General features: G+C 30.9%; 1 protein-coding gene and 1 long non-coding RNA gene across 2 annotated transcripts; both read left to right on the top strand.

Moving 5' to 3' along the window:
- Nucleotides 1–4,493: 4,493 nt before the first annotated feature.
- Nucleotides 4,494–5,929, top strand: LOC126882596 (uncharacterized). The gene is made up of 2 exons (XM_050647569.1): nt 4,494–5,124; nt 5,175–5,929. The coding sequence occupies exons 1-2, from the start codon at nt 4,929–4,931 to the stop codon at nt 5,927–5,929; spliced, it is 951 nt and encodes a 316-aa protein (XP_050503526.1). The 5' UTR covers nt 4,494–4,928.
- A 9,603-nt stretch (nt 5,930–15,532) lies between these two features.
- LOC126882155 (uncharacterized) lies at nt 15,533–16,118 on the top strand. The gene is made up of 2 exons (XR_007697181.1): nt 15,533–15,782; nt 15,857–16,118. It is a non-coding gene; the product is annotated as an uncharacterized LOC126882155 (long non-coding RNA).
- The last annotated feature ends 6,404 nt before the right edge of the window (nt 16,119–22,522 follow it).

Genomic DNA, 22,522 nt, shown 5'->3' with positions numbered 1-22,522 from the left:
ATTTCTACCCATTTTTATATTATACACCTTTTCCTGATGTTATCCTGAACACAATGCAAAAAGTTGCAAGTAGATAGATGCTGTATTTAAAAATCGTTATTCTGGTGTTGTTAGTGTTAGTAAATTTTGCTATCAAATATAGGAAACAATATCAGGATAATATCTACAATCCTACAATATTAGGAAAACGAGTTGAGTGCGGCAACTCAGCGCCTGTTACATGCGTGTGTATTTTGTGTTCGAACAAGTAAGAAGGCGGGATAAAATTGCTATGCAACAACAAATTGATTTTAAGGCAATTAATAATTGCAATAAAGGCAATTAATAAATTTAATAATTTTACGGCAATTTAACACAATTCAACTAATCTGAAAATGCTTCCTAAGGCAGATTAAAATAACATAAAACGTGAAAGATGAGACGTCAAACATGAAACTTGAAATAAGAAACAAATAAATTGTGAAAAAACATTTGATTTCATGTGATATACTAATCGAAGAAACAAAAATAAAATTTGTATAGTCGACAATGGAAAGTTATGACGAGGTCGTTGCTGTCATGGCAAACCTTTATTACTTTCTAAGGGAGGCCGCAGATCAAAGAAACGTGAAGTAAAACATAAAACGTAAAACATGAAACAAAATGAATTGTGAAGGACGAAACCGTTTCATATTATATACTAATCAAAGAAACAAAATGAAAATTTGTATAGCCAACAATGGAAAGTAATGATGACGAGGTTGTTACTCTTGCGGCAACTTTTTATTACTGCCCAACATCATAATCATAGTACGTATTTGGTTGCAAACGAACTAAGTAATCATCTTCCCAAATTTAAATAATTTTATAGACTGAGTATTCAAACATCTACATTGTTTTATTGTGGGTCCTGGTTTAAAGAAAACTACTACTGGTACTAAAAATTGACAATTGATAATTGACATTTGACAATTGACCTCTGGAAGATAAATAAGTGTACCAGTTTTCGTTTTTCCAAATAAAAGCGTTCTGCAGCTATTTTAAAGAAACTAATTACAAGACATCGATATGCTTCTTCTAGACGAAGCATATCGAAGTAGAGGTCGTCCGCCAACCAGATGGTCTGATGACATTTGTAAAGTTGTAAACGGTTTTAGATTAGTGTTTTTTAAGCATACTCGACATGGTATGACTCAAGAAAAATGTGGTGATATGAATATGTTTGTATACGCTGTGAGCTCGTACGTAGAGGGGATATTTACAAATTCGCGAACGCCAGTAGTGACAAGTTTGTAAACGTTTACCGGAAATTTGACATAAATGTCAAAGTGATTAATTTAAAATTAAAATTAAAAACATTAATTATAAACAATATTAGTTGGTCAAAGCTGTGGTATATATTTTTACCTTAAATATACTTACGTTTTAAATACTGAATTTAAGTTTTTTTAATGTTCCGTAATATCTAATTATAAATAATCTATTATAATCTTAGCGCCATCTACACGATTATTGTCAAAGTATCCGAAGTAAGAAATTGATATTTTATCAATAGAACGTCAAAATGATTAGAAAAATCTTAAAAAAATCGATTACAATTTAATTACTTTTTTGCGTTGTAAATATTAAGCGATAATAATTAAATAATAAATTTAAAAATTACCAGTAAAAGTTGAATTAGTAACCGCTAGGAGCGACACCAGCGAAGCTCACAGCGTATTCGCCCTGAGCTTCGCTGGTGTCGCTCCTGGCGGATTACTAATTCAACTTTCACTGGTAATTTTTAAATTTATTATTTAATTGTTATCGCTTAATATTTACAACGCAAAAAAGTAATTAAATTGTAATCGATTTTTTAAAGATTTTGCTAATCATTTTGACGTTCTATTGATAAAATATAAATTTCTTACTTCGGATACTTTCACAATTATCGTGTAGATGGCGCAGATTAATTTATAATTACATATTACGGAACATTAAAAAAACTTAAATTCAGCATTTAAAACGTAAGTATATTTAAGGTAAAAATATATACCACAGCTTTAACCAACTAATATTTTTTATAATTAATGTTTTTAATTTTAATTTTAAATTAATCACTTTGACATTTATGTCAAATTTCCGGTAAACGTTTACAGACTTGCCACTACTGGCGCTCGCCAATTTGTAAATATCCCCTCTACGTACGAGCTCACAGCGTATAACACCCTGAAATAATTTTACAGACAGATAATTTAATTTTTTTATACGAAATAACTATACAACCATCCTGCCTCTTTGAAAATAGATTTATATTAACCTTCTTGAGATATGTGCGAAATGGCATGACTTAGAAAATCGTGTAATTTTCCACGAATTATCTTACAAATTTTTTAACTATATATAGTAAAAAAGGTGTAACTAAACATCCTGCCATTTTGCATAATGTATACTGAAATTATTTATTTTGTAACAATATTTATTTTATGACTTAGAAAATCACGGAACCAGAGTGAAAATTTTATACAAAATTTTCCAAGAAACAAGTGCAGTTAAACATTAGGTGACGTCATGCCAATATTTTTTTTGGTCATTTTGAAATAAATATAATTAATTTATTAAGTTGGCAGGACTTAGAAAATCATGAAAATTTCATTATTTTCATTACATATTTGTATATATGTATACTCCCTAAGTACTTTTGCGACCGTCCTGTCCAAAAAATTTTCTTCATAAAATAGATAGTATCCTGTTATTCTATGGATATGGCAGGACTTAAGAATTCATCGCAACTCCCAATTTTTTTATTCATGGAAAATCTAATTTTCACAGAAAAATGTCACAGGAAACCCGTGGATTTTTTCACAAATTGTAAGTACCTTCTCTAACCTTCCAGTATTGCAAAGGGCAGGACTTAGAAAATCGTGGTTGAACTTCTGTTAATATCTCCCGGTTTATAGGGGTCGTGTGGCACCTCATTTGAAAGGGTATTCAATTCTCTATACAGTAATATAAACATGAATATCATTATTTATACAGGGTGGCCAAAATAATAATTTTTGAATTAAATTAATTGATGAAAAAAGAAGAATGTATGCAATTTATTTAACTCAAAATACACTCTATCGCCGTCAGAAAATAGAAAAAATGTTTATTTGGCAAATAAACATTGCTTTTCGCTTAAATTAAATGTTCCAACTGCCAAGAGGTATGTGGGAGGCTGTTTGTGATTTAATTTAAGCAAAAAGAAATGTTTATTTGTGAAATAAACATTTTTTTCTATTTACTGACAGCCGTACAATGTATTTTGGCTTAAATAAATTACATACATTCACATTATTCTTTTTGCGTCAATTAATTTAATTCAAAAATTATTTGTTGCTAGTATAGTACTAGCAAAAAGGTAGTACCTGGTAAGTGTATACATACCAGGAATAAGTTAAATTATTGAATTTACTGAAGTTAAGATGTTTGATAACCTTATAAATTTTTTTGTGTTAAGCTTGTCGTGCACGGGGAGCTATACTATAATATAGCTCATATCACTCACTAGAGTAATGAGTGAGGCTGCATACACGGAACTATAATGTATAATATGGTTCCGTGTGTGCAGGCTCACTCATTCCCAACAAACATATAATAGCTGGTCAAGCTAAATACTGAGTACTGCAGCTGATTAGTAGTCGCATAAAAGTGACAAAGGCTGTTTAAGCTATTTTGCTGTTTAATATGTCGAACAAACACTGCTTCAGATTATTTGTAAGCCCTTTTGCAGCCAATTGACTTAAGCTGAATATTAGACTCGAGAAGCGCTATTTAAGGCACTTTGTATTATAGTATTCAGCATTTCTTTTTCAGCTGAATGCTAAGCTGAACTAGCGCTGCTGCAGAATTTTTGTCTACTTTTGATCAATAATGTAAAAAAAACTGAACAAGAGGCTGGGGAAGCGCTATTTAAGTCAGTTCATAATACATTATTCAACCTTCTCTATTCAGTTATATTCTGGGCTGAAATAGTGCTTGTCCAGAACTTTTGTAAGTACTTTTAATCAGCAACTTTATAAAAGCTGATATAAAGCTGAAAAGGAGCTTAATTTAATTAAATCGTTCATATTCGTTGCAAAAGGTGTATACTTAAGTTCGATGAAAAATGGCTTCTGCAGCTGATGATTATTAAGTATTATACCGTTGCTTATATTTGCTATATAATTTTAATTATTTAGATAAAAGATATACACTGTGCTTTACTTAATATTTAAAAAATATGGATAAAAAATCAATTCAAAATTTAAAAAAATAAAAAAATCTGGCCATTATTACCGAAAATTAAAGGTAAACCGTTCAAATTATGAAGAGTTTTTAAAAAATCTATATGCACCAAGTAGTGTTTCTTCTCATTCAAAAGCTAACGACACAGCATCAGGATCAGGTAATTTTGTTTTAATTTTGTGAGTATATTTTAAATAAAAAATAATTTGTTACATAGGTTCTAAAGAACAGGAGTGTATTTCTAGCACATCAAGTGATCTTGACGATAATCTAATGAAAACCAGTGAAACATCAGATGATGGTGACCAGTTTATTGATGAAGACATTTTTAAAACAGAAGATACTGAAACGCAATTATTGCCTTGTTTAAGTACCGAATTAGGAAATTGGGCAATCCGACATAATATTACACATGCAGCTCTAAAAGATCTCCTACAAATAATCAAGAGACAGTATGATTCTAGTTTATTTATCGATGCTAGAACATTATTAAAAACGCCACAAAATACGAAAAAAAGTTGTAAAGTTATACAGGGTGGAGAATATTATTGGCATCAAGGTCTTGACGTTTGTCTAACGAACACTTTTAAAAACTTGTCAAAAGACATGTTAATACAGCTCAATGTAAATATAGATGGGTTGCCAATATAAAAAAAAGTTCCAAACGTCAGTTTTGGCCAATTTTATGTAGCATATATGAAATGCCTGATATACAACCTATGATTGTTGGCATTTTCCATGGAAATAACAAGCCTCTAGATATAAAGGAATTTTTGGAGCCTTTTGTTGAGGATGTTAAGCGGCTGCAATCAAATGGACTCTGTGTTAATGGGCATATGATTCACATAAAAATTAGATGCTTTATCTGCGATTCACCTGCACGGGCATTTATTAAAGGTATCTGTTTTTTTTTAATTATTGCTTAAATTGACTAGTTTATTTTACAGGTGTAGTCAATTTCAATGGGATTAATGGATGCCTTAAATGCACTACTGAAGGCGAATATTCTTATCTTTCTCGAACTGTTGTATTTCCTGATATAAAATGTCCTCTTAGAACTGATGCAAAATTCAGAAGTAAACATTATGGTAAGCACCATAAAGGGCAAGAGTCACCAATTTTGAAAATTTCCGAAGTTGACATGGTGCAGGATTTTATAGTAGCAGATGAACTACATCTTTTAGAGCTAGGTGTGATGAAGCGTTGTCTAACAGGATGGAAAGATGGTTCTATGGGTTTCTCAAGTAAGCTATGTGCTCGTGATATTGAGAGGATCTCCAAACATTTAATATCTGTGAAACTTCCATCTGAAATTCATCGTTCCACAAGAGGATTAGATTGCCTGGCATACTGGAAAGGAGTAGAATGGCGCAATTTTCTTATTTATATTGGAATTGTTATTTTAAAAGATGTGTTGAACACTGACGTTTATAAACATTTTTTACTTCTTTTTGTTGCTGTTAGAATATGTTCTTCTGACATGTATGCTGAAAATCGTTCGGTTGCCCAATTAATGTTTGAAAAATATATAGATGATTTTAAGATTATTTATGGCGTACAACTTATTACAAGCAACATTTATAACTTAGAACATGTGGTTGATGATGTTAATAGATTTGGACAACTTTTTACAATATCTACGTACCATTTTGAGAATACATTATTTCAACTAAAAAAATTATTGCGCCAAGGAAATATATAACAGTTTGCATCAAATTGTTAATAGAATTGGCGAAAGAAGTTTAATATTGAGCAATGATACAAAAAAGACAAGTTTACAGCCAGAAATTAAGAAAAGGGGGAATGTTATCAAGTGCTACATTTATTCTCATAATTTTTGTTTAAATGTATAAATGTTTTTTTAAATGTATAATATTGATAATTATTAATATCCATTTTTACAAACACTTTATATACTTAAAGAATAAATAATAAACAACGTACTTACCTGGATTACAATTATTCATTTTGACTTAAAACTTACGCAAAAATCACTATAAAAATAGGAAAAACAAATAAATTTTGATCTCCGTTTACAGACAAGACAGTATTTTCGCGGTAAATCCCAGGAGTGTTTTGTTCTGCTAATAATCAATCTCAATTCAGCTAAAATTTAGTGAATGTGGCGTTGTTTACTTTTGTAGCAAGTATTCAGAAGTTATTCAACTAAAATTCCGATAATTATTTTCAGCTTTTGTTCGACAAATAAACAGCGCTTCTTCAAATTTATTTCAGCTGTTGTTCAGCTTCCAAAGCTTTTCATTTATACAATAAAATACAAATTTTTGGTAAGTGCCAGATTAGCTCAGTGGGATAGGCAGTGATATATGGATCGAAAGGTAGCAGGTTCAAATCGCACAGAAGACACTATAAAATAAAAAAAGTAAGTATTACGATTTTAAATAAAATAATAAAATAAGTGTGAAATTGAAGTTAAAAGAAAGCTAATGTCGATAATAAATCGTAATAAATATATAAAAAAAAAACATTTTTGTTTTATTTATAAAAAGCTGAAGAAGAGTTGAAAAATAGACTGTATAATATCTGCAAAAGCTACTTTTCAGCAAGGAAACAAATTATATAACACGTGAAAATTGGTCAAAAGCAGCTGAACAAAGGCTGAAAGTAAAGCTGTTTAGAAACTGAATAAGTATTTCTTCATTTTGCAGAAGTGGTACAGTAGCAATATGAATAGCCATATAAAAGTTGAAGAAGCGCTTATAAATGCTACTTTATTCAGCTTTAAGCTGATTATCTTCTCCTTTTTCGCCTGTTTAGAAACTGAACAGATGCATAAACAAATTAATCGACTACCTTTGTTCAACATGCAAGCTTCTAAAATTAGCTGATGAAACGTTAAATCAACTTAAAATGTTTGTTGGGTTACTAGAGTGACCGATATGAGATATACTATATATATATATATATATATATATATATATATATATATATATATATATATATATATATCTATTATAGTAGGGGAGACTGTTGTACCTTTAGGCCGTTGTACATTGGGCCACTTCAAATTTAAAACCAGTGTCTTCATCTACTAACACCAGAACGAACTAAATCATTTGCTTATGGTTACCGCTACGTCAAAATTTTAGTCTGGTGTAAATCCGCGGCAAACTGAGGTTTTGCGCAACAGAAGTTAGTTTTGAGACTTAAAAGTAAATATTTTTGAAAAATTTGAGTGCCAGTATTGTGATACAAGATTATGTTTTTAATAATTCAAGTGTATAGTTATATCAACAGGTTACTGGTAAGTATTTATTTATTGTTGTTGTTTGTTTTAAACATAACCTCTAAGTTAGAAATTTGTTTTTCTAAAAAAGTGTACCCTCTTGTATCTTGGGCCAGAAACACATCCTGTACCTTGAGCCATGGCCCAAGGTACATGAGCCATGGCCGAAGGTACACGAGCCTTTGGTTTTCGTATAGATAATTAAATAGTTTGGTAAAACTTGCGTTTTTAACTCCCGTCAAATCATGTCATTATTTATTAAATAATACACCAGTCGGACATTAATGTTTTTTAAAATTTAAATTATAGCTAGGTATTTATTTCGTTTTTTTACTTGCAGGATATAACCTCTCATTATGCCACGTAGCAAGACTGGAAAAAAAGCGAGAAACGATTAATCCTGAATCGTTAAAGGGGGCTTTGGAGTCTATATTCCATGAGAATCCAACAAAATGTATTAGCTGTAGACAGGCTTCCAAAGTTTTTAAGATTAGCCTTGCTACACTTGCTAGAGAGGCGAGAAAATTTCAAGAACCGGAAGGAGGAGAATATCACTATTCTGTAAATTATGTTGTACGCCAAGTGTTTACTGACATGGAGGAAACTTGCTTAGTTGAGATAAGCTTAGTATATAAAAAAGATTACTTTAATGCAGTACGGTTTATCTAAGAAAGGCGTAAGACAGCTAGCTTACAAATATGCTGTCGCCAATAATAAGAAATTTCCAGATTCTTGGCACACAGAAAAAATTGCCGGTGAAGAGTGGATGAGAGGCATTTGAAAAGACATAAGGACGTATTGTCAATTCGAAAACCCGAAGCAACAAGTCTCAGTAGGTCAATAAGTTTCAACAGGGTCAATGTCAAAAAAAATTTGACAACATCAAAACCGTCCACAGTCGATTTAGAGTAATTCCTCTTAACAGAAATTTGAACTTAGATAAGACCGGTGTAAGCACTGTTCAATCGCAGTCAAAAATAATTGCTCCGAAAGGAATTAAACAACTTGGTAGTTCTACATCGGCCGAGAGAGGAAGCCTCGTGACTATGATAGCAGCGATAAGTGCTACAGGAAACTACATCCCACCTATGTTGATTTTTTCTAGGGTGTTTTTTAAAGATAGAATAATTTTTGGGGCTCCTCCAGGAACCGTCGGAGCTGCAACGGCCTCAGGGTGGTCAAATAATCAGTTGTTTCTGAAATTTCTGGACCACTTCACCCAGCATGTCAAGTGTTCAAAGGACGAACGAGTGATATTATTTTTAGATAATCACGAATCTCACCTGTCTATCGAAGCAGTAGAAAAAGCATCCAATGCGGGAATTGTAATGATTACCTTTCCTCCTCACACTTCGAACAAACTTCAACCACTTGATTTGACAGTATATGGGCCCCTCAAAACCTTTTATAGTCAAGGAGGTGAATCTTGGTTGTTTAGTAATGGTCGAAAAACCTTTGATATCTGCTCAGTGGCCGAAGTCATTGGAAAAGCTTATCCTCGAGCTTTCACCCCCAGCAATATTATTAGCGGCTTTAGAGCTTCTGGAATATATCCCTTAGACAGCGAAAAATTTTCAGATCAAGATTTTTTGGGCTCCTATGTAACCGATCGTGAAATGGAAAATATGGAGCCAACTCAAACCGTTACAACTTTCAGTTTTGTTCTCTTGTTTTACTGGCGGCCCAAGGTACAGGAGGCTTGTCTCAAGGTACATGACCTCGTGTACCTTGGGCCGCCATGTAAGGCTGTCATTTTTGTTTAAATATGCACTTTATTTTTTTGTATTTTTTTTATCTAATCTGTTTCTATATTGCACAAATATGTATAGAATTTACCAAATACGTAAAATCCCTGAAAAACATGTCCATTTTTTTTCTAGACGAAAATTTAAAAAAAGTGGCTCTAGGTACAACAGTCTCCCCTATATCTTCTGGTCAGTAACAAGCTTTATGGGGAAATAGAAAGATCATTAATATACATGTATCATTTTTTAATTTTTTATTTAATTTTCCTTTGTATAATTTAATTTTTAAATTTAATAAATCAATGAATTTTGTGTCTCTCTTCTGCCCTTTCATTTTCTCTGGCACGCTTGTGTTGTACCCATTCCTCCTCTTTTTCTATCTGAAGCAATTGAGCTATGTTGAGTATTAGCGTTGTTCTTTCTTGTAATACATTCTCCAGTTTATTATTGGTAGCTTACTTCTGGAACTAGCTTTTTTCTTTTAAGAACGCAAGATTCCATCTTCTAGCTAGATGTTTGTCATATCTGTAACTAATTTTTTTATTTAGAAAAGTGAAAGGTATCTATTAACAAATCAATGCCTCAGAAGCCAATCGGTGTAAGTCAATAAGGCCCGATTGTACATTGGTGGCTTAAGCGATGGCTTAGTTGAACCGGGTTCAATATTTGACCGTCGGTTTAACTTCATTCGGGTTGTTCAATGCCAAGTTCAGTTAAGCCGAGGTTCATACAAATTTTGGTAAGGTTGGCCACGTAAAGGCATGCGTATTCAAAGCAATTCCCCTCAATTCTCGACATAAATTTTCCCGCCATTTATGTATTATTATTTGGTTTTTGTCAATATAATTCTTTTATTACTGTTATTAGTTTAATAGGTAGTTTTTATCATTTAGTTTAATCAAGTTCCTACATTAAATTTGTGAACAGACCATTTGGATAGGTATTATAAGTATTATTAGGATTTTATTGCAATGTGTTTATTGTCTTTTGACTTTTACAACCTCTTCCTACGTTTGACAAATTGTACTTCTCATGATTCTCTAGACTGTTAAATTTTCTAAATTTTTGGCTAATGCCATTGCTACTTCCTCTTCTTCATGTAGTATGGGCAAAGGGTTGTTAAAAGCATTGTAATATTGTGTAACATTGATGTTTCAATTACAATTGAATGGGTCTGCCGAATAACAAGTGCCATGTGATTCGTTTTTAAGAAATCCAACAAAAACTGTTAAAATTATAATAAGGGTACCTGAATTTATACATTTTAAGGATTAGTAATTAATTACTTCGGCTTAGTACCATCTGTTTAAATTACATCTCAACTGAACTAACTTTTCTTCGTTATTGTTATTATATGAACTTTACGGTCTTTAAATGTATACTCTTCTTAATTAGTCATGTTTTGACTGGCTGATTGACACGCAGTCCATGCCATTAAAAAAAGGATTAGTAATACAGTACAGTTAGTTACAAACTGTATTAATAACTAACCCTTAAATGTATAAATTTACCATTATTCCAATTTTAACAGTTTTTGTTCGATTTCTTAAAAACGAATCACATGGCACTTAACAATTGTTATTCGGTAGACCCATTCAATTGTGTCTATATATTCTGCACTCTCATTGTGCCTCATTAAATAAAATTTCAGCTTGTGATGAAAGATTTTGTAAGGGTGTTATTAGGTTTTTCTCGACTCCGTAACCACTATCACCAACGAAGATACTAATTCAATCTTCACACTCTCTTCTCATAAATATTTAACTGTTTACAGCTGTGATTTCAAATTCACTCAAAAATGTTAATATTTGCCTTATTCTAGGGATGTAGGTAAGGTATTTAACCCTTAACTGGTGACCTTATTTTTAATTACATAAATGGTGACCATGAGTCTAGCAGACTCCTGGCTAAAAAAAGCTATTTTTGTCAAGCTGGCCCTTAAAAAATGCAATAAAACAGTTTTTAATAATAAAACAATATTGTAATGTCATTTTTATTTAGCCAAAAAGAAAAAAATCAAGCTGTAGGACTTATAACAAAAACAGCAAAAATAGTAACATGTTTTATAACACAAAATTTTTAAAGTCATTCCAAAAAAAATTAAACATATACAAACACATATAATATATGTATGTTTAACAATAGGTCCATCTTATATAAAAAATTGTTAAAAACAACATAATTGCAATTCTGCACAAAACCTGCAAATCACAAAAAAACGTTAAAAATCTATTCTACCCCGGTACAATTTATACAAATTTCATCACTTTCTATATAATATTCTTCTTCCACATCATCATCAGTAATGTCACTGTTCGCCTCATTATACCATTTTGTGCATACTTCTTCGAAATCATCGTCTAATACTCTTACAGCTTTACGAAAACTCTCCATATTAAAATAACACTAATGGTGACCTTGCGTCTAGTAGACTCCGAGACGTAAATATTTCGAAAACGGGACAAGCGAGGTACCCCTCATTAACACATTCGAAGGCTCTAAAAGCTAGGAAGGTACACCGAATTACAGGTTGCTACGTATTTGTGGCGAGAAACGCAGACGCGTTAATAAACATGCAGAGTGTGTGAGACGCATGGTCACCAGTTAAGGGTTAAATAATTTTAGAATGTAAATTAGTTTGTAATCATGAGTCGGTTCTCTAAACTCTAGACACAACTGGCTAATGATTTTAGTAGGTAATTTTTTTGTTTTTTTTTTGCAAAATTTTATCAAATTGGCAAAATTACTTGCTAAAATCACTAGCCAGTTGTGTCTGAGTTTAGCGAATGGACTTTACCTACAGCATGGTGCAAATATAATTAATTTTAGATTTATTAATAAGTTATGTACATTTAATTTAATAAATTAACAAAATCATTTTCTACATTTGCTTCAAAATCATCCACAAGTTGCAAAAAGGAGCACTTCACTGCACAAAACCTTAATTTAAGGCAATAAAAACCATGTTCTTAGAAGATACAGCTTATTGGTTCTTGAAATAATGCAAATAACAAATTTGCATTTGCCACTTGTTTTCGTTCTGCTAGCTGTTCGATTTTTTTATTCTATGAACAATAGTTTTATGCAAATAGTGAACTGAACAGCATTTTATTTGCCAAGCATTAAGCATTTCCAGCATTCCAAAATATTTGCACGAAATCATTATCATTCCATTTTTCAAAATGATTTTCTCTAGCCCTACACTGATTCTGTCTTCTACTTTCTTCTATAATATTTATCATTTCCAGAAAATCTTATTATTAGTTAAATTTTCAATGAGGTTCATTTTTAAGGTGTAAATATTATGATTATGATTTCTAGTGTTGGGAACTATCGAATAAAACTATCGAATAATTCGATAGTTACTGAACTATTCGAATTATTCGATGGTTGAAAAATCATTCATTACTTTTTTTTTAATACGCATGCGTCTATTTTATATTCGAATGTTTTTAGTAGAATGAATAGTTTTTAATGGACGAATGTTTTTATTCGAATGTTTTAAGTATGGAGACCTGTAAGAGTGTGTACGTGTGTAGGTCTCCATAGTTTTAAGTGAATAGTTTTAGTAATGGACGAATGTTTTTAGTCGAATGTTTTAAGTGAATAGTTTTAGTAATGGACGAATGTTTTTAGTCGAATGTTTTAAGTGAATACAGTGAATAGTTTTGGTTTTAGTAATGGATGGACGATTGTTTTTAGTCGAATGTTTTAAGTGAATAGTTTTAGTAATGGACGAATGTTTTTAGTCGAATGTTTTATGTGAATAGTTTTAGTAATGGACGCATGGTTTCAGTCGAATATTATTTTAAGTAGCATGAATACTTTTAGTAAACTCATATGAATGAATTTTTTATAGTTGAAATGAAAACCTGTTACAGAGGTAGATGAAAAAAGGAATAAAAAAATACCAAAGGAATTAAATTTAATTTAATATTGATTATAAAAGTTTATATAAAGTAGAAAATAAATAAATTTGTTCTTTTTTGTAAAATATTTAAAATGCCTTTATAGGTACCTATTAAATAACGCTGTGTCTAGGTACACGCTAACGTGTACGCAAATAAAAAAGTTAGGTACACGCTTAAACGTCATTAAGTCAGTGACGTCATTATTTAGCGTGTACTATGACTGGGCTTTTTGGTACACGCTAATTTGAGCCGCGTGTATGCTGTGGTATTAAGTATCTGTAAGTATCGCGAGTCTCCAGAGTGTGGTTAGAATTTGTCTAATCGCGTTTATGTTTACAGTTTAATATTGATTTATAAAGAGTTTCCTTATTTTTTACTTGTTTAGTGTTTTTTAATTAACTATGGAGTGTGGACAATTATTTAGTTCTTTTAATGAGTTTAACAACATTCTAAAACAGTATGAAAAAGATAAAAGACAAAAATGCGTGATTAACGGTAGCAGAAGTAATAAGATAAAATATACGGGGCGATTGATTAGTGTGTTAAAACTCAGTAGATCCGCTAGAGTAATAGATAGCAATAAAAGTTAGTAACAAAAATTTTAGCAAACTTTAAGCTTCATATTACAAAATTACTAAAATTAGTTAAAATGTTACAGGGCGTTCGATAATATAGTGACAGACCAAACTTATGTTTTTTAAATGGAACACCCTATATTTTATTTTATGTTCGAAATCTTCTTAACTTTCATATCCATATCACCAAAATATAATGGTTTATTATGTTATACAGGGTATTTACAAAGTTATAACCAATTTTCTATTAAAATCGTAACAAGTTCAACTCTCTGTATAAATAAAAATAAACACCACAGGAAAAATAAACACCAATATAAACTTACGTATAAAAATTATTTTAGCAGTATTTTTTATATATCATGTTAACTAATATTTATTTTGCTAACCTGAATATATACTTTTATATACATATATACATATTGTTTTATTACAATTAAGTTTAAAACATCTGAATAGTTTTGCTTCCCTTCCACTTCCCTTAATAAAAATATTTTCTATCAAACAAACAACAAACACTAAACATATCAAAATAGCGTGTACCAAAATATAAAGTCATTGGGCACGCTAAATAATGACGTCACTGGCTTGATGAATTTTAATTCGCGTGTACCTAACTTTTTTATTTGCGTACACGTTAGCGTGTACCTAGACACAGCGATTAAATAATCTAATAAAAGAATTGAATACTTGGTTATATTACTTATGCCCAATCTAAAAAATAAATAAAGCTTGACTTTCATAAGTTTTTTTGGTCTTTAAGTGTTGTATATTTTATAGTCTTGTATGTTAAGTAATATACTTGATCCTATGTATTTAAATTTCTACTTGAAAGTTTATTTGTGTGGTTATTTATTATTCTTCTTTATTTGTATTAAATCATAGAAATTGGTAGATGCATTTGTCATTTTTATCCTTAAAATATTAAATGATGTATTTTATTGTTTATACACGATAATAATATTGTTGTTAATTAATAAATATTTTGGCAAGTAATGAAAATCAAGTATAAATACAGTTATACAAGTTATAACAATGTAATAATGCCGTTATAATCCCTAACGCATCATTAATATTGATCAACACAGTAGGAAACTGTAATTCAACATGGTGGCTGTGCATGAGCTCGTCACATGATAAAAAGTCCTGTAGAGGGACATACTAAATCATTAAATTAGTAATGATTAAATAAATTGATTGACATCATTAATTGGAATAAAAAATGATATGCCTAACCTCTCTATCTCCATTGTGGATCAAAACGTTAGAATATAAATTTTATTTTATATTGCTAGATCAAAATAGTAGGAAACTACTGTTTCAAAATGGCGGCTGCGCATGCGCTCAATTAAATTAGTAACGAATAGATTTATTCGAATGAATTCATTCGATAGTTAAATTCATTCATTTAGTAATTATTCGATAGTTCAAATCATTCGATAGTTCCCAACACTTTCCCTTGACAATGACAAAAATGTGAGGTTAAAAATCCTTGAACCAGCGTTAAACCATAGAGGTACATATTAACATAGAGGGAGCCTACCTTCCGCGCTTCCTGACGACAAGATCTCATGGCCTGGTTTGCTGCATCTCTTTCTAACACATTGTATCGAAAATCTATGATGACATTCAGTGTGAATATAGGCACGGAAGAGGAGAACAACTGTAGCAGCTTTATTATGCGTAAGAGTGAAACAGCACTAATCCAAATAAAAAAGATGGTGTCGTCACTTAGCTCTGAATGACACTCTCTCTATGCTAATATATAACTCTATGCGTTAAACACGCAAGGTTCATAGATAGGGGTTAGGTTCGTGGGTTAGGTTATCTCATAACTATGTGGGCGGAAGCGAGAGGGAGGGGAATGCCTACGTCACTCGTACGACAAAGTCAAGTTTGACAGTTGTTTGTGGTTATATTTCCGTATATTTTTGTGGAATTTTCTTGTAATATCGTTTATTTGTTTAATATTTGTTGAGTTTTTAAGCATATAAGGACAATATTACTATAATTACTTATTTGGGTCCTATACAAAGGCAGTAATGACTTGTGAAGTGTGTTTTCGTAACCGTGTAAAGTTAGTTTAAAAATTATAATATTACACATAATAATATGTAGTTTTGTATGTTATAATAATAAAACATTTTTTAGATGAGTGGTGGTAACATTTGTAGCATAGCTATATGTAAAAGCAACTCCAAAATTCCTGAACCAGATGGAAACAAAATAATGCTTTTGGACATTTCCCAAATACCTTAACATTATCAAACAATAATGGATAATAAAATGTTACAAGATAAATGGGCCTCTAAACATAAGAAAATAGGTAGCAAACATTTCCTCGTGTCTGAATATGTTAATATTATGTTATGTCTTTTTTATATTTTAACCTAATAATAAATTATTTATATTATTTGTTCTTTTGTTGTTGCATACCACCAAAAATGATAAAAGTGCTGCACATTCCACGAAAAACATAATGAGTAAGTACCTACATATTAGTATTTTTGATTTTAAACTTTTTCTTCTATTTTTTTGGATTTTTGTGCTAATTAAATTGTTTTCTCCATTTAAAACACACATAATAAGTGTTAAATGAATTCTAGTTTTTTGTTAGCAGACTATTGATTTTTAAGGGAAAAATTGATATAATTACCAATATAAGAACCACTTAATATACCTATACCCAAGAAAATCTCAAAATATATTGCAAAACCTAAGTTTTTTAACCTTTTATTAGCATTGACTCTTATGGCAATTTTAAAATTGTCGTACGGATGACGTATTCCCGCCTTTAAAAAGCCAGCCTTTGATTGGTCTACAGTTATGAGACAACCTACGCCCTAATCTATTAACCTTGTTAAACACGAGCCGTTAAATACCGCTATGAATTCCACGATTTTATTGGTTAGAACTACCCACGTGATATCTGTGTTCGTATTGGTCAGAGTGACAATCAGCTGTTAGACATAATTATGTGATGGAATTTTTATTTTGATGTAAATAAATATTTATTACTGATAATTTGTATAAGCAAAATTATTGTACTGCACTGCACCTACAGTGACTCACAGTCTCAATTCTGAAATGATACAGTCGCTACTCAATAAAACTGTAGCTTTTGTCAGTGACTCAATATTAGAAAAAAATTATATACTGAAAGTAAGTTACTAACTATAAGTCCTCTAAAATAGCATAAGCTATGTTTTGGGTTTCAGTTTCAGATATACCATACTTAAATAACAATAATCCTTTAATTATTTTGTGTATGATTTTGATATCAGCTAAAATTAATAAAGAAAACAAAACTCCTTGTTGCTTATTTCTTTGGCTGATATATTTATTTCTTGCAGTTCAGCTATGTCGATAAGAAATATATGCAGTTAAGCTACGTCGATAAGAAATATATATCAGCTAAAATTAATAAAGAAAACAAAACTCCTTGTTGCTTATTTCTTTGGCTGATATATTTATTTCTTGCAGTTCAGCTATGTCGACTATTATTTTGTAATATCCGTCTAATTGTTTCAGGGTTACATCTTTTTCCAAACTGTCTTTCCACCTCATCTCTCAATTTTGGTGCACTTTTTTGGGATTATTTGCTATTTCTCTGACAATACATCTTATTGTTCGTCCACTATAACTTTTCCCATGCGTCACGATTCATTTTCAAGCAAATTAAGTCAAAACATTAGGTGAAACGAATGTGTATATACAGCGTGTCTACTTAAGTTGGAAACATATGGGAAACTTTTTTGTTATGGATTTTACGAAAAAAAGTTATTCTTTATAAAAAGTTCTGCATGCTCTAAAACCTAAGATTCAATCATCAGATATCAAATTGTGTCAATATTATACGAGGTATGTCAAAAAATATGAACTTTGTTCAAGAGTAAAGTACCTTTATTTCTCTCAATATCGAAAATTCTTATTATGAAAAGTTGTTTGGAAATATAAACTAAGATCAAATATACAATCACATGCTTCTAATTGGATATAAATATTTTCCAAATTTTTTATCAAATTTATTGATACTAACTTCGTTTTTATTTATTACACATACGATAACTCTTTTATTATTACTTTTACGAAAAAAAGGTATTCTTTATAAAAAGCTCTGTATCTCCTAAGGCCGAAGATGCAACCATCAGATATCACATTTTACTAATTTTATACGAGGTATGTCAAAAGTATGAATTTCACTCAAGAGTAAAGTACCTTTATTTTTCACAATATTGAAAACGGTTATTAAAAAAGTTGTTTAGAATTAAAAACTATGTTTCAATATGCAATAACATCCTTCTAATTGAAATATTGTGAAATATAAAGGTACTATAATCTTGAGCAAATTTCATATTTTTTGACACACATCGTATAAAATTAATAAAAGTTGATATATCATGGTTGTGTCTTAGATTTTAGACCATGCAAAGCTTTTTATGAAGAATAACTTTTTTTCATAAAATGAATAATAAACGAGTTATCATATTTGTAATAATTAAAAACGATGATTTTAATTTAATAAATTTGAGAAAATGTTTTTTCCAATTAGAAGCATTGAATTGCATATTTGATCTTAGTTTTTAATTCCAAACAACTTTTTATCACCAGAATTTTCGATATTGAGAGAAATAAAGGTACTTTATCCTTGACCGAAATTCATACTTTTTGACATACCTCGTATAATATTGAGACAATTTGATATCTGATGATTGAATCTTAGGTTTTTGGGGCATGCAGAATATTTTATAAAGAATAACTTTTTTTCATAAAATTAATAATAAAAAAGTTTCCCATATGTTTCCAACTTAAGTAGACACGCTGTACATTTTGTATACTGTATATTATATACTACACACATCGGCGTACGTTTCACTTTATGTTTTGACTTAATTTGTTTGAAAATGAATCGTGACACATGGGAAAAGTTGTAGCGGACGAACTATAGCTATTAGGACTTCGGAGACGGCTGCTCTGAAAAGTTCGTTTGATGTACATCCGTACAGCGTATAGCATCTCCCTATGCTTCATTTTCCTTGAATCTTTCCCAATGCATTGAAGCATTTCCTGAGTTGGAGCAAATTGTTTTGGCCCATACATGGCAACATTTTTCATACGAATTTCTAGTTACACACAACCAATCTTTTCATGTCGTAAGGTCAAACCCAGTTATACCAGGAAATTGTCTCAGGCCATAGCATTATTCTCTACTTATAAAAACTTAAGAAAGTGTGTCCTTTATAGGTGACACAACAGATCGAACACAACAAGCCATGTGTATCTTTTTCGGTACACAGTGTTGAGGACATGCAGTGTGTATCTAAAAGAATACACTGGCGCTGGGAGTGTTAATTATTGCATATTTGAAACCCAAAACATAGCTTATGCTATTTTAGAAGACTCATACTAACTTACCTACTTTAAGTATGTAAGTTTTTTCTAATAAATATTGAGCCACTGACACAAGCTAGCTTTATTGAGTAGCGACTGCATCATTTAAGCAGTGAGCCCCTGTATATGTTTATCAATCGTGGCCTAGCTACACATTAAAATTGTTTCGTTGATCATTCTCTGCTTTGCTTTCTTCAGCATGCACACTGATTTTTGTACAGCAGCTTTTGTAGCCAATAGTTACTCTTGTTTGTTTTCTAGATTTTTCCTAATCAGGACTTGATTTCTTTTTGGTTAGTTACTGTCTCCCTTCTACAATAGAGAGAGAGTTTGGGGCTTATTCGTTAAAGTGTTGGAATGCTTGTGGGTTTTGATACATGTACATACTACCACAACTCTCAATACAAAATTTGATCAAACTAAACTGATAAGTGTGACCACTAGATTTTTATAATTTGAACAAACTGCAGTTGTGGCGTCACTTCCTGAGTTTGCTCAAATTATTTGATAGTGAAACCACAACTTTAAGGATTTAAGTAACATCAATTTAATTTGCAATAAAAAAGATCATGAAGATTTGACGATGCTTGTAAATACATACACCCGATTTAGATAATTTAAGTGACAGAAATTTTTAAATTGTCTTGTCAAATATACCTACATGCAACAAAAATTTAATCAAAATTTTCATAAAAAAAATTGAAGTGTTTTAAAAGTTTCAATATGTAAAAACATTGAACCACAGAAACGGTTTTTCTCCACAAAGAAACAAAAATCGTAGCAACATATTAATAAGTGATACATACGTTTAAAAATCCAAATGTAAATGAAATATGAAATTTCAGACATTTTAAAAGGACACAAGACACACAAAAATGCCGAAGAAAATCATAATTATATAATATAACATATAATTTCCCCTAAATTACTTTTCCCCATATCCAGTATATTTACTTTTATGTAAATTATCTGTTTTTAATTTTCATGCATTTATAATTTAATTTATAAGATCTATTCTAGTGCTGCTGTGTTTGTATTGAACAACTGAAATAAATTAAAATAATATACAATAATTGTTTATATTTTTTATGAGATAAAAGAAATATTTTATGAGACTAGGTACAGTCTAGAAAGTAGACTAGTAGAAACGAATAAATAGTGTTTTTTTAATCAATACTGTTTTTCAATATTGATTTTCTACCACTTTTATTTCTATCACAAAAATTGTCAATTGTAAGATAAACAAGAAATATTTATCCGTTATCCTCGATCAGCAGACTTGTTTTCTTGAAACGACACTTTGCATACAATATTGGTATTTAAATATCCCGCTCTGTCATTCTTAATCATTTGACCAATACGAACACAGATATCACGTGGGTAGTTCTAACCAATAAAATCTTGGAATTCATAACGGTTATTAACGCTTCGTGCGTTAAACCGTCGAACATCGACCGCTCAGCTGAACCCCGGCTTAAACCGAGTTCAAGAATTAAACTTTGTATGTACAACGCACTTCTTACCGTGAACTCGGTAATGGCTGCATTCAGCAGAAAACTGCGATGACTAATCGATTACTTAGCGATGTGTAATCGCTAACGATTCTTCTGAATGGTATACTTTCATGTACATACGAAATAGGTTATGACAACTGTCACATTTTTCAAAATACTTTGCAAATACGTGAAAGACACCCCAAGAACAGAAATAAAAATTATTATGAAATGGTAATTTATAAATAACCCCATTTAATTCATACATAGTTTCAAATTCTTGAATTTCTTGCGACATAGGTAAACCTAATAGGTACATGCGAATAATCCAACAAAGCAGCTCAGATATTTATCAGCGTGATTTATATGCCTTTCAGCCTTCCTTGCCTTCAATTCATGTTTTTTTAAGATATATAACTTAAAATATACGTATTAGACACACGTCATACGTCAATCATATTTTGATTTGCTAAGAAATCATATTTCAAAACCGATGTTTAAAATGGCGACCGATAAGTCATCGAATGATAACTAATCGACAATTTATGTGGCATTCAGCAGAAAATCACTAAGCGATTAGTCATCGATTGAGTCTGCTGAATGCACCCAGTGGCGCTGAGCCGGAGTTGAACTTCGATTGTACAACCGGGCCTAAGCCCCGTATTTATAGTCAGTACTCAAGACTGATCTCGAGACCGGTCTCAGCCAAGACGATCTTACGGCAACGTCGAGCTCAAGACCACGTTCTGTTTTATAAACGAGTCTTCGGCTGATCTCGGCCAAGATTGATCTCGAGGCTGGAAAATTATGGATTTTAAGCAATTTTGACATAGAACACCAACTAAAAACTGTCAATCGTCAAGTTAAATATCTTTGAAATGTTTTTATATTTATTTTGTTTTTTGAAAATGGATTATTAAAATGTTTTCAGTTAAATAAAGTTTATTTTATTAGTGGATAGTTTACATTTTTATTTTTTCTAAATCTTACATGCTATTTGTTCAAAGGTTAATGACCTCTCATTTCTTTCCATTATGAGGTAAAGGATTTCTTTTCTTTGTGGTAAAGGATTGCATATTAAAGGAAAGTATAAATATATTCTTTGATATTACCCCAGTATATAACAGAATACTGTGATATTACTTTATTCTTCGTTGGAGATATCCTTTATTTCTTCTGAGAGAAAGCAAATAAAACTATGGTACTTCCTAGTATTACCTGCCTTTTTATTAATGGTGTAAGCTTTCTTGTATGTTTATATTCTTCATCTGACTTAAAACAAAGAAGAAACCATGACAGGTGGAACTTATATAAAATGCAATTACTATTTTCATGGGAATAAGCTGCAATTTAAGTTTGAAATTAAATTTATTTAATGTTTAAATTCTTAAAGACAGGTCACATGCTATAAATTTTGTGACGGATATTATTGAGTTAAAGTTGATTTTATGTAATCGAATTAACTATATTTTAATAAAATCGTCCCAGGAACGCAACTCATAAATATTGGCTATATTGCTTTAAAGTCATCTACTCTAAAATGTATAAATATATGTCTGAATTGTCAATATGAATGAGTCAGATAAAATTAAATTATTAGAAGAATTTTTATCAAGCAACAACAATATTGATATAAAATATTAACAATCTTACCCAAATAACAGCACAAAAGTAAATATAGCCTATCCATTTCTACTGGACATTAACGCTCCTCCTCCAATTCTACACTTCTATATCATCCAAATCTCCTTACTGCTTCTAACAACTCTTTTCATGGTCTTTCTCTTTTTTTTTCCTCCAAAAATAATCTGTTACATGTCGCTCTTACATTCAAGTAATGTTGACTCCTGTCCTTTACTGTGATGTTGACCTAGCCACCTGACTTTCCATATCTATTATTTTTTGCCAGTCCTAACTCAGAACTGCCAGCCCC

Source organism: Diabrotica virgifera, chromosome 3, assembly GCF_917563875.1.
Source record: "Diabrotica virgifera virgifera chromosome 3, PGI_DIABVI_V3a".
NCBI lineage: Eukaryota > Metazoa > Arthropoda > Insecta > Coleoptera > Chrysomelidae > Diabrotica > Diabrotica virgifera.
The sequence above is the reverse complement of the archived record's forward strand: the minus strand, read 5'-3'. Positions and strand labels throughout refer to the sequence as shown.